Source organism: Gopherus evgoodei, chromosome 16 (genome assembly GCF_007399415.2).
Source record: "Gopherus evgoodei ecotype Sinaloan lineage chromosome 16, rGopEvg1_v1.p, whole genome shotgun sequence".
Taxonomy (NCBI): domain Eukaryota; kingdom Metazoa; phylum Chordata; order Testudines; family Testudinidae; genus Gopherus; species Gopherus evgoodei.
In genome coordinates this window covers 10,156,469-10,169,006 of record NC_044337.1, presented here as the reverse complement: position 1 = coordinate 10,169,006, position 12,538 = coordinate 10,156,469, and the positions used below count along the sequence as shown (strand labels likewise).

The following is a 12,538-nucleotide window of genomic DNA, read 5'->3' as shown; positions in this document are numbered from 1 at the left end:
TACAGCTGGGTCTTTCTCTCTCGGGGCACTCCTCCCCCCACCCATTCTGCAGGAGAGGCAGGCAGCCAGGAGGAAGCAAGAGACACTGTTAGGGGGCGGCTGTGCTGAAGAGTCCCCCCCCCTGCCATGGAGATGCCTGTGGGTGACATGTAGGAATAGAGTCTTGTCTCCTCTTGCCCCTGCATGTGGCAGGGGAAATGCAGCTGGACCTGCTGGGTTGGAGCTGTCATCAGATGGGAATTGAGAGCTGCGGGGACATGGCCTATGCTATTTCCAGGAACTCTTTCCCGCTGGCTCACTGGCTGTAGAAAGTGTTTTGCTGGGGCAGATGCCTTCTCCCCTTCTGTCCATCCGTGCGTGTTAAAGCCCTTTCTTTTTGGATGTCCTCCCATGCCCAACCTGGAGCTGACCCACAGAGCCAGGGACAGGCTGCGGGAGTAAGGGGGGAAGCTTTGCCTCAAGCTGTCACAAGGTCGTTGGCTGGAATGGAGACCCCTGGAAAGAGAGAGTGTGTGTGTGAGTGCAAATATATAATATCAAGCCATGCGGGGGGTTGGGGGGACTCTGGTTTCTTGGCATAGAGAGGGAAATTGGGACAAGAGCTTGGAAAGGAGCCACGGGTCAGCAAGTGAGTTGGCACCCCTCAGCTGGAGTGCTATGTCCAGGTGTGAGCACCACACTTTGCAAAAGATGCGAATAAACTAGAGAAAGCTCAGAGGAAAGCAACAAAAATGAAGAGAGGTTTGGAAAAGCGGACCTGTGAGGAAAGGTTGAAAGAACTGAGTGTGCTTAATGTGGAGAGGAGAAGGCTGACGGTGGCCTGGTAAGTCTTCAGATATGTAAAAGGTTTTTGTAACGAGGTCAGTGATCAATTGCTCTCCATGGCCACTGAAGGTAGGACAGGAAATAATGGGCTTAAACTGCAGCCAGAGAGATTCAGGTTAGAGATGAGGGAAAACTTTCTCACTGTCAGGGTAGTTAAGCACTGGAGCAGGCTACCTAGGAAGGCTGCAGAATCTCCGTCACTGGAGATTTTTAACAGGTTAGACAAACACCTGCCAGGGATGGTCTAGGTATGTTTTGTCCTGCCTCGAAGAAGGCAGAATGGATTAGATGGCCTTCCAGCCTTACATTGCTATCATTTGGTGATACATGTGAATCCAAATCTTCCCCTGGATCCCAACTCACATGGACAAACTTAGGTGCTGTCTTTGCTTTCACTGATGTCACCACGTCACTGTAGTTCCACCAGTACAGAACCACTAGTATAGAGACACTGCACCTGCTGAATAACGGGCTTACTGCAGGGTAGGTTACCCCAGTGCCAGCCCTACCTGAGATTGGTGCAGCACGTCTACACTGGGGGGAGGTGTTGTGATCAGTTTCTCCTTTAGGGCTTGTCGACACAACAGGCACAGCTGCAGCTATGATGCTGTAGCACCATCGTGCGGGTCAGGGATCTCAAACTCAAATCGCCACGAGGGCCACATGAGGACTAGCACATTGGCCCGAGGGCTTCATCACTGACACCTTTTCATATAAAGATACAAAAGTCCCCCACTCTGCCCCTGCCCTCACTCCATCGCTTCCATGAGGCCCCGCCCCTGCCCCAACCCCTTCCCCAAAGTCCCCACCCCAACTCCGCCCCCTCCCTGCCCCTATTCCAACCTCTTCCCCAGACCCCTGCCCCGGCCCCCCCTCTTCTCCTCCTCCTCCCCTGAGCACATGGCTCCCTGCTCCTCCTCCCTCCCTCCCTCCTAGAAAACACTAAGCGCTGCCAAACAGCTGTTTGGTGGCGGGAAGCGCCTGGAGGTAGGCAGAGGAAAGGGGACGCGGAGCGCTGGGGAGGAGGGGGGCAGTGGGGTAAGGGAGCTTGGCGGGCTGCAGCAAATAACTTCGAGGGCCACATGCGGCCCACGGGCTGCATGTTTGAGACCCTGATGTAAGTGTTTCCTGCATCAATAAAAGGGCATTTCCTCCCCTGTGCTTAATCCACTTCCCCAAGCAGCAGTAGCTAGGACGGCAGAAGAATTCTTCCGGGGTGAGGTTGGCTTAACTTTGGCGGCTGGGTGTGAATTTTTCATACCCCATAGTCCCTCTAAATTTTAAGTGTAGACCAAGGCTAAGAACAGGAGCTGTCAGCAAAGAGTGGCCCAGCTATGCTGCTCCAATACCAGAAATGCAAAACACCGAGTGACATTGCTTTGTCCCCAGCTTTGAAATGACGAACGGCGAGAGAAAAAAATGACTGGGAAAGAAGATAGATTTTTGGAGCCGTGCGTTTGGGGATGAAAGGAATCCCTAAAGCATCATCACAGTAGATCAGCTGCTCGCCCTAACAGGGCTAACAGGATTACTCTGCAGCATTGGCGGGAGGGGGAAGAATTTTTGGAGTGAGGATTGTTGACAGATCTCTGCTCGGCGGCCTCTCCTGGGAAGGCTACTCTGGGAAAGGAGACAAACTGGAAGAGCTGTAACAGGGCACGCAACCTAATAGTAAATTTGTGGGAGAAGAGTCACTGGATTTTAAGGGATGGGGTAAAATAATGTTGCAACTTTAAATGTCCAAAAGAAACCACTCCCCCCCAAATCCCAGGTCTCATTGATCTAGAGTCTGGGGCATGGGATTTTTTATTCCTGCATGTGTGTAACTTTTGATACAACATGTGGGGGTTATGGTCCCTAGCCCTGAGCATGTGCTTTGGATGCAGCTCCTTTTAGGGCATCGTAACAGGGGCCAGGACCGTGTTGAGAACCAGTTGGGACCTGGTAGTTTGCAAGTGGTCACGTGATTGCCAGATGAGCACCTGAGTCCTATAAAAGCGGAAAGAGCTTGGTTGAAGGCAGAGTTGCAGCAAGCAGGTTGGTTTCTGTTGCAGCTGTGGAGCCAGGGGATGGCCTCCCAGACAGATGGCCTCAGGGAGAACTGGAAAGAGCTGTCAGGATGAGGGAGGCGCAGGGGAAGGAACAGGCTTGATGTGGAGTTTGTGTTACCAGTTTTATCTGGAAGAAGTAAAGCTTGAAGCCCTGAGAGCAAGGGCCTGAACAGACTCTGGCTGGGGCATGAACCCACCCTGGGCTGGGGAGACGGGTCAGCAGCCGACATGCTCTTCCCTGTCAATTCTAAAATCTCTCCTGCCAGTGAAGAAAAAAGAGACTATTTTGCACTAAACGAGAAGGTCATCATCTCCTTTTACTGCTTCTCTCCACTCCCAGGGACTCGCCTGTTCCTGACAAGGTGTCACTTTTCTCCTTGCCACTGTCCTCTTCCACCTTTCCAGCGCTGCCGTCCTCAGGGAGAGCTGCCATGCCCCAAGCTTCCCAAAATAGCCAGTAGAGGTCATTGCTGGAGCTGCACAAAGTGGGCCAGAGCTGCAGGCTCCACCCCTGCAGCACACTTCCGGTCAGAAGTGTCCAGGGGCTTGAGGCGCTAGATTTCAGTCCCCGTGGGAGAGTGGTTCATTACTACCCTGCTGTGCTGGCTCCTTTTTGCATAGATGCACTTTCACGTGAGCCATCAGAAGCCTCCTGAGCCAACCTTCCATGGGAATTAAAAGTACTCACAGGTGTGTCTCTCCAGTCTTCCCAGGCATGCTGGCTGAGGCAAAGGGGCATCTCCTCAAGCTGAAGTCAGCAGAGGGACTTCAGTGTGACCTAGAATTGGTCACTGACATGCAGCGCGGGACCGTCTGGGGTAGAGTTTTCTGAAGTTGGGGAATGGGCACAGGTGCTGCAGCCTAAGCACAGAAAAAAGGGTTTTAAGGATTCTGAATGCCCCCGTCATTGTATCTAGGCTCCATGGACAGCCCTGCCAGTTTGAGAGGCAGTGTGGTCCAGGTGAGAGGACATCAGACCTGGCTTCTACTCCTCTCTTTGCTGTTGACCTGCTATGTGACCGTGGATAAGTCGCATCTCTGTGTGCCTCTGTTTCCCCTCCTACCCTTTGTTCCTCTTGGCTGTTTAGATTTAAGCTCATCAGGCTGGGAAAATGCTTTGCCACCTTGGCCCCATGCAGGCGTTGCTCCAGTCCAGTGGACGGGTGAACCAGTCACGGGCTTGCACACGTCTCTTGGTCTGCCCTGTTTTCTGTATCCTCGTTACTCAGGCCAGGGAATCTCTGACATCAGTCAGTCCCCCGTGGCTGAGATTAGGGTCTCTGAGAACTTAACCCATCGGACCTGGGCCTCTTAGCTGCTGATTTTCCTGCGCTGTGGTGTGCATTGCCAACTGGGAACGAGGAGAGAACATGTAGAACACAAGGCTGATCCTTCCCGCCTAATATAAACCCACAAGTGGCCGTTCAGAAATAGCTGGCGTTGAGCATCAGCACAGGGTAGCAGGAAGGAGAGAACAAAGCAGTGCGACATGATTCCTGATGTTATGATTTATTCTTTTGCGTAGAAACTGTCTGGTTCCTGCACATCTACCAACATGATATATGCCATCATGTGCCAGCAATGTCCTTCTGCCATGTACATTGGCCAAACCGGACAGTCTCTACGCAAAGAATAAATGAATACAGATCTGACATCAGGAATCATAACATTCAAAAACCAGTAGGAGAACACTTCAACCTCTCTGGCCTCTCAGTAACAGACTGAAAGGTGGCAATTTTGCAACAGAAAAGCTTCAAAAACAGACTCCAATGAGAAATTACTGAACTTGAATTAATATGCAAATTAGACACCATCAATTTAGGCTTGAATAGAGAATGGGAATGTCTGAGCCATTACACACATTGAATCTACTTCCCCATGTTAAGTATCCTCACACCTCTTGCCAAACTGTCTGTAATGGGCCATATTGATTATCACTACAAAAGTTTTTTCTCTTAATTAATTAACCTCTTAGAGTTGGTAGGACAACTCCCACCTTTCATGCTCTCTGTATGTGTATATATATCTCCTTACTATATGTTCCATTCTGTGCATCTGATGAAGTGAGCAGTAGCCCACGAAAGCTCATGCTCAAATAAATTTGTTAGTCTCTAAGGTGCCACAAGTACTCCTGTTCATTTTATTGAGTTGACTGATGATCTTGACTTCTCATTATGCAAAATCTGGCACCTCCAGCTGAGTTTTTCTGAACAGCCTGTTTGTACCTGAAGAGCAAAGAACACAGTTTCTCTCAGAAGGGAGAGTTGAGGTGCAGGTCACTCCCTGCCCCCATGGGGAATGAATCTAAAGCAAATTTTTGCCAGTCTCCTGTGATCAGCTCTGCTCACAGCACACCTGCAAGGGTGGAGTTATCTCAGCTTTACAGATGGAGAAGCTGAGTCACAAATGGTCAGTTCTTCAAAGGTATTTTGGTGTCTAACGATGCAGCTAGTGAATCAATGGGAGTTAGGAGCTAAGTGGCTTGGGCCAGGTAACAAATCCCACTAAGTACCTGTCCACATCTTTAGGCACCTAACTACCTTTGGAACTCCACCCTGGAGAGGTTAGAGATTGTCAAGAGTTTAGTACTGGCAGCTCCTACTGTTGTGACACAGAGCATTTAACACCCAGCGTGCTCGTCTCTTTTGAAAATCTGGACGCACATGGCTTCTCAGGCCTGGCAGCAAGCCAGATGGATAGACGGTGGAGGCCTGATTCCCATCCTTTAATCTCTCTCGTCTCTGCGCTCTGAAATGAATTTAATATCTGGATGGGAAGGGAAGCTGGTGGTATCACTTGCTGTTTTACTTTACTGAAATAAACCTTTCAGGAAACCCTCAAGCACAACCTTCAGCTGTTGGAATTGTGGGAATGGAGTCAATAAACTCAGTGTTTCTGCAGAGTGTTGCAAATAGTTATCAAACTGAAAGACAAAATAAACCCTTTAATAAACCCTTTAATCCAAGGCACCCCCACAGCTGCCTTGGTGCTGACCCTTAGTATACAGGTTTGTTCCAGCCCTATGGATCCATAGAAGACTCTGCAGTGGGTACAATCCAGCCTACAGCTCTAGTAATTCTGGGGGCAGGGGCTGAAGATGGAGAATGGGCCGACATCCCTGCGTCCCCACAGCTCTGCTTTGCAAGCACTTTGAGATGCCTCTCATTTGCAGAACACATATTTGTTATGTAATAAGCGTCAGGAATTAATGATCCACACAGCAACTGAGAAAACTTGCATGCTAAGCAGTTTGGAAAAAATAACTGCTTTTCAATCGATGATATATGAGAAGAAAACCCCATCCACTGCATCCTAGGGCAGGCACACTTGGCCTTGGTGTCTGAACTCCTGCAGATGATCCAGCCAGCCCTCTGCCCCAAGTTCCCTTCCCTTTGGAGAGGTGGTGCTTCCACCGCTCCTTATGAATCATGAGTTTAGCAGCTTCTGGCAGATCATAAATCAGTACCCTAAAGTCACCAGGACAAATCCCAGGATGTTTAATCTTTAATATTAGACGTGTTTAAAGCGGTGAATATTTCATGAAGGTGCCGTTGCATTTTAGCACATCATTAGCTATCTGCTTCCTCCCCAACCTCCTTTGCAGAGTGTTCTCTTCACAATCTGCGAGCTGAACCCCTGTTTCCTTCCCTCTGTAAATAAAGCGCTTACTTCAATCCCCCTGAGAGATTTTGAGGTCTTTCATAGGGCCCAAAGAAAGCATGGATATTTTTTCAGTCTGTGTTAACTCTGTCTGGGTTATCCACACCCTACCCTGCCACAACACCTTTCCTTCATTCTGGCCATAACGGGGTGTGGACAGAGAGAACTCCAGGGAAGGGTTTGCTTTGAACAATTCCCCCCACCCTGCTCCCCCCACTCTGCCTGTGTTTAAGACTTAGTCTGATGCTCTGTCAAGTGAAGACAGAAGCTTAAGGGGAAACGAAAGGGACAGGGTCAGGGAAAAAGAAATCAACAAAAGCTTTTAACAGCGACTATATGTGCAAATCCAATTAATCTTTTATTCCGCCATCTCTCGCTCCGGGATATGTATTTCTACCAAACAAAGAATCAATCTGGGCCAAGTGTAGTTAGGTCTCTGGTGTGGAAAAATCATGACGCCTCCACTAATGCTGCCAGGAGGGGAGAATCAAAGAATGAGACCTTCAGTATGAGATAAGGAGGCAGAGAGAGCTTGGAAGAAGAAGGGAGAGGCAGAATAGGGCAGTGGATCAAAAAAGACTGTTGCTACCATCATGTACCCTTCGTGGGAGGCGAAAAACGGGGCAAGAACCAGGACCACTGGCTCCATTGGTGTATCCATGATGGGCCTGAAGCCTTGCGGTGAGAGAGAGACTTCAAAAGAGTTTACAGTAGAAACATGCCATGGTCCAGGAGATTGGGAGAGAGATGGTTCAGGATGGCTGCTTGCCAGGAGGGGCTGGTGATGAGATAAGAGACACCTTGTCCTAGTGTAAATCCAGCCCAGATCAGGAGGGGACTAGAGGCCATTTCCACCTGTGGAGTGGGATGCCGTTCTTTATTGTGAACTGAACTGGTCACAGAACATCTCCTCGAACACAGATTTGTGACCCTAATTGGCATCCAGTTGCAACTGGCTGAAAGGGCCAAGAATGTCGCAAGGGATGAGACTTCCCTTGGGAAGAGGTGTTGCCTGTTTAAGGGACTGGGACGTTACCCGTCGGGAGGAGTATTTCATTCTGCTCTGCTGCATGGGCTTGAGTCACACCTTGAGCACCTGGCTGCTGCATTGGTGAAAGCCAGCAAGCCCCTGCGGTCCCAAACATGCCAGTAACAAGGAGGAGATGCAAGACATGAGCTTGCAAGGTTCTGAGCACCCTCAGTTCCCAGTGACGTCAGTGTCAGCTGAGGATGCTCAGTGCTTTGCAGGATTGGGCCTCGGGTGCTGCTGATTGCATGAGCTGTGTCTTCTGCAGAATGATCAGGATCAACCCCCATCACCAGCTGTTCTGTCTCCCCCCTCTCTTCTGTTATGTGCTCAGCTCCAGGTGAAGCAGGAACTGACAGAAGGGTGCTCTTTGGGGGAGCTGGCCGAGACCGGAGATGCTGCAGGGGGTCTCTCTCTCCCATGCTCATCACCCTAGCATCTAGGTAGATTCCAAAGGGCTCTCAGATCCAGGGAGGGGCGTGGATGGAAGGGATGTGGCGAAGAACGCTAGAACTGACAGCTGTGGATGAACAGGGAGAGCCGCATACAGTGACTCCTCCTGCGTTCTCTGCAGACAGAGGTTGAATCTCTCTCCTTTCCCTTTTAGGTGACTGCAGCTGTCATGAAGGCTACGCCCCTGACCCAGTGCATCGGCATCTGTGCGTGCGCAGTGACTGGGGGCACAGTGAAGGGTGAGTGGTGCTGGTAAGATGGGCACTCACTCCCAGAGTGTCCCCGTGGGTCCACGCTGGCATGTCACCCCGCACACTACCCGATGGTCCACGGTGATGTTTCTGCCTCAGTTTCCCCAGTGGCCTTTTAGTGAGTTCAGTGAGGTTTTCATGTAGTGAATTAGAACAATCTAATTCATTTAATTAAAGGCTGAATGTGGCAGGCAAGCAAGCCTTCTGCCCAGTGTCCTTGCTGGGAGAGTGGCAAATGTCTGCCCAAACCGAGTCTATTTGCCTTCTCTGTCCAGGCTTCTTACCCGTGAGGCCCTCTCGAATTGAGGCCCTTTTCTGGGGAAGGGTTCCTTCTCTGGGTTCAGGGGGCCCACAGAGGTTGAGCCACTGCAAGGAGTTGAACCCCTGCAACTCTCCTCTGGATCTGGATTGCCTACTGCTGTCTGCTAAGCTCCTTTTCACTGGGACCAGCTCTCCGGAGGGACTTGTCACTGATGGCACCTGCCTTTTGAAACACATTCCCTCCAGGAGTACCTCTCCTCAGTCCCCTTTCCTGGGGAGTTCCCCTGAGAAGTCTTTCTCCTCCAGAGCTTCTGGAACCTTCTGACTGAACACTCCTAACTCTTTATTAAGCCCGGGTGTTCCTTAGCTAATTAACTGCTGCCTGGCCACCTATGCAATTAATGACTCACGAGTGGGTCTGGCTTGGTTCGTTCTCTTTAGCAGAGCCTGTCACAGCTAGTCTGGCTTCGTCAGAGGGTCAGGCACCCTGTGATGGGGGCTATGAGCCATTGATGTCAGGATGGGGAGAACAGAGCATTACCTTTCTCCCAGATCCCCTTTCTTGTCTAACAATTCCTGATGTGTCTAGTTGGCTCTAGACACACCCATTGGCATCACTAGGTGAGCTTGTCCCTGGGTGTTTACCTCTCCTTGCTGTTTGACATGCTGTGCTCTCTTTCCCTCTCTGTCTCTCAGACCTTGGCCCTACACAACGCTCGAAAGGGGCTACGACTTGGTCACAGGAGAGCAAGCGCCAGAGAAGATACTCAGGTGAGCTGAATGACTAGTCAGTCAGTCTGTTGGGAGGCAGAGCACGTCGAGTCTGTTTGGGGACCACTCCAGCAGACTTTGCAGTCACTATCTCCTGCTGTCATCTTGTTCTTCTGCCTGTGCTGCACTGGCTCCGTTTGTAGTCAATGAATTTGGAAGACCTGCTCAACTCCTTAAGGAGGGGGAAGGGTTTCACCCTCCAGTCACCATCCCGTTTGGCATGCACCTGGGTCAGGAAGCAACCGAGGAAGTGTGAGCTTTCCAATGATCCACTCTGTCCTCCAGATTCATAGGGGCTGGTTCACCCACTTGTGCTCAGGCTGCCCTTCTCCCTGCTCTCACCTTTTCTGGCTCCTTTCCCCAGTGTTGGGTTTCTGGAACAAGATACCAAACAGGCTCCATAATCCACCCCATTATACCATCAGACCAGCCTCCAGATGTTCAAACACTGAAGAGAGACCTAGCACTTGCCTTGTATTTCATGTGCTTATGCTACATTCTTGCCCCTCTCTCAGGTCCACGTATAGTTTGGGTCAGGGCCTCTGGCTACCGGTCAGTAAGAGCTTTGTGGTGCCACCTGTGGAGCTTTCCATCAATCCTCTTGCCAGCTGCAAGACAGACGTTCTAGTGACAGAAGACCCGGCAGACGTCAGGTAGGGGACCAAACTGTCTCGTGGAGATGAATCTCAAAGCCTCCTTGTAAGAAGCCAAGATGCAGTACCCCTCTGGTGAGTTATTTTCCCATCTCCAGACGGGACTGTCTCTTGGGCTGAGTGCGGCTTTGAATACTTCAAAAGGGATTTTTCCCAGCATGGTGTGTGGGTAGGGATTGGTAATGAACCTGTTTTGCTCTTTGGTGTTCACCCGGCAATTGGCAATCATGCACACGAGTCAGTTTCTTGAGGGAAAATGTGTTTTCTCTGCCCGTGTCTTCTCCAAAAATCTCCCTACATGCTTGAGTCAGTAGAGAGCCGCCTTCATTGTAGGTGATATGCATAGTGAGAAGAGGCCTACAAGGATGCTGTACAAGGTTGTGTAATTCTTCTGAGCTTAGGGCTGGCCTACACACAGAATTGTTCAGATTTTAACTAAAGGTGTGTTTTTAATCCATGCAGCTAGACTGATGCAGGTGCTGGATGGATTCTCTTAAACCAGTTGAAACCTGGCTTATGCTGGCATATCTTACATCAAAGCATTCACCAGTTGCAAGATAAATAAGAATAAGGGGTCAGGGATGTCAAGAGCTCAAGTGGCTAGCGAGAATCACATGCTCTTATATGACTGTGACAAACACAAGTGGGGAATGGTCTTTGCAAGGGAGGGAGTGGAGGGGAGAGACTGCTTGCCTGGCTTGGCAAATGGGTTATTCATCTTTCAGAAATGCTCATAGAAATGCCAGGAGTTCTCCTGGATATTAAAGCATTAGGCTGTGGCTCTAGGCAGAGATGAAGGGCAGACGTACTCAAACTCAGGCATGCATGCAGCCTCCAACACTTGACTGTGGAGCCCAGGATGGGTCAAAGCTGGTTCCTAGTGAACAGAGCCCACCTTGCCTTATCTTATTTTTATGCATTTTTCTCCTATGCTTCTTTGTAAACTTGGTGGATTTTGTTTGGCTTCCTTGGCATGGCTCACTCTGTTCCCCGGACTTTGGTTGATTGATACTGGTCTAGTTCAGCAGCTGGATGTAAGGGCACCTCTGCTGGGTGAAGGAGAAGTGTACTGAGTGTGGGCTGGAAAGCAGAGGTGTTCTGTGATTATAAGTGTTATCTTGGGCAAGTCACTTATTCACTGTGTGTCAGAGGGAAAGTCAAGTATAGGACAGGGCCTCAGAGACTGCCCCTGATGGAGCTGTGATGGCTGTCAGCTGAACGATGTTAACGCAGGTGCAGGGCACTTCTCACTCCACCTCGTGCATGAAGGTTTAGCTATGCTGCCCTCCTAGATATGGAAGTGTGAGCTCCTCTTCTTATACCCCTACCCCCAACCACCATGAGTCTCCCAAATCAATCCATGATCGAGAATAAGCTAGTCTGGTTCTACTGAGACCTCAGGCTCTTTTATTCTGGAAAGACTTTCCTCATGAACTTGAGACCTCACTTCATTACCCCACGTATCCTCCTCGGTCTTGCAATTCTGTCTTCGAACAGCCATCCATCCACTCACTCAACAAGGGTGATGATCAGATGTGCGTCCTCTCTTCCTTAACCCACAAGCTAGGCACAAACCCAACCTTAGGAGAGCAGTGTTGTCTAGTGTGCTGAGCAACCAACTGGGAGTCAGTACTCCTGGGTTCCATGATTTTATCACAATGCTCCTGCCCTTTCCTCTCTGCCAACTAGCCCATTTCTCCAATAGTCTTCTTCACTCCTTCTTTTCCTTTGCTTCCCAGGTATCTGGCTGGTAAGTCTCACCCACATGCTCGGGGTCTAACTGATCGCCATAACCAGGTCAGGTTGGCAGAGATCCTAGGGTTGGGAATTTTTTTTTGCCTTCCTCTGTAGCATGGGACACGGGTCACTTGCTGGTTTAAACTAGTGTAAATGGTGGATTCTCTGTAACTTGACATCTTTAAACTGTGATTTGAGGACTTCAGTAACTCAGTCCAGAAATTAAGGATCTATTACAGGAGTGAGTGGGTGAGGTTCTGTGGCCTGCAATATGCAGGTCAGACTAGATGATCGTGATGGTCCCTTCTAGCCTTTAAGTCTCTGTGTCTGCATATAGAACACCCTCCCTTACCTTGACTGTGAAGACACCAGCCTCACCTTCAAATCCCTGCTGAAGATCTACTTTGACAATGACACCTACAAGGCATCTACCCATGATGTAGCCATTGCTAACTGTGTGTCAGGGAGAGCTGCTGTTCATTCATGTAAAAATGTAAAGTCAAGTTATGTCCCCCACTTACCTCTGCCCCTCATATGCTGGCTTTCCCTTACATTGTAAGCTGTTACCCTTCCTGAGAATATTCTGCCCTGACTTCTTGCGTGGCCTGGGACAGCTATTGTACCTATTCCGCCTCTCCCCACCCCCAATGCAAAAAAACAGACTTCTTGTTTCTACCATGTCTTCTATCTGTGGAGCTCAAAATGCTTTAGACACAAGTATTAGTCCACCCCAAAGCTTTCTTTGAGGTAGATAGGCATTCACCCCACTTCACAGACTGGGCAACGCATGCGCCTGGAGGTTCGTGTCATGCCCAAGGTCACGCAAGAAGTCTGTGGCAGAGCCAGGGT

General features: G+C 49.9%; 1 protein-coding gene across 1 annotated transcript in view; it reads left to right on the top strand.

The window, feature by feature from the left end:
• ASTN2 (astrotactin 2) overlaps nt 1–12,538 on the top strand; it is a 639,084-nt gene that overhangs the window by 263,725 nt on the left and 362,821 nt on the right. The window contains exons 8-10 of the mRNA XM_030535214.1: nt 8,171–8,255; nt 9,225–9,299; nt 9,815–9,952. Coding sequence (XP_030391074.1) covers nt 8,171–8,255; nt 9,225–9,299; nt 9,815–9,952 — 298 coding nt within the window. The remainder of the gene's footprint in view (nt 1–8,170; nt 8,256–9,224; nt 9,300–9,814; nt 9,953–12,538) is intronic.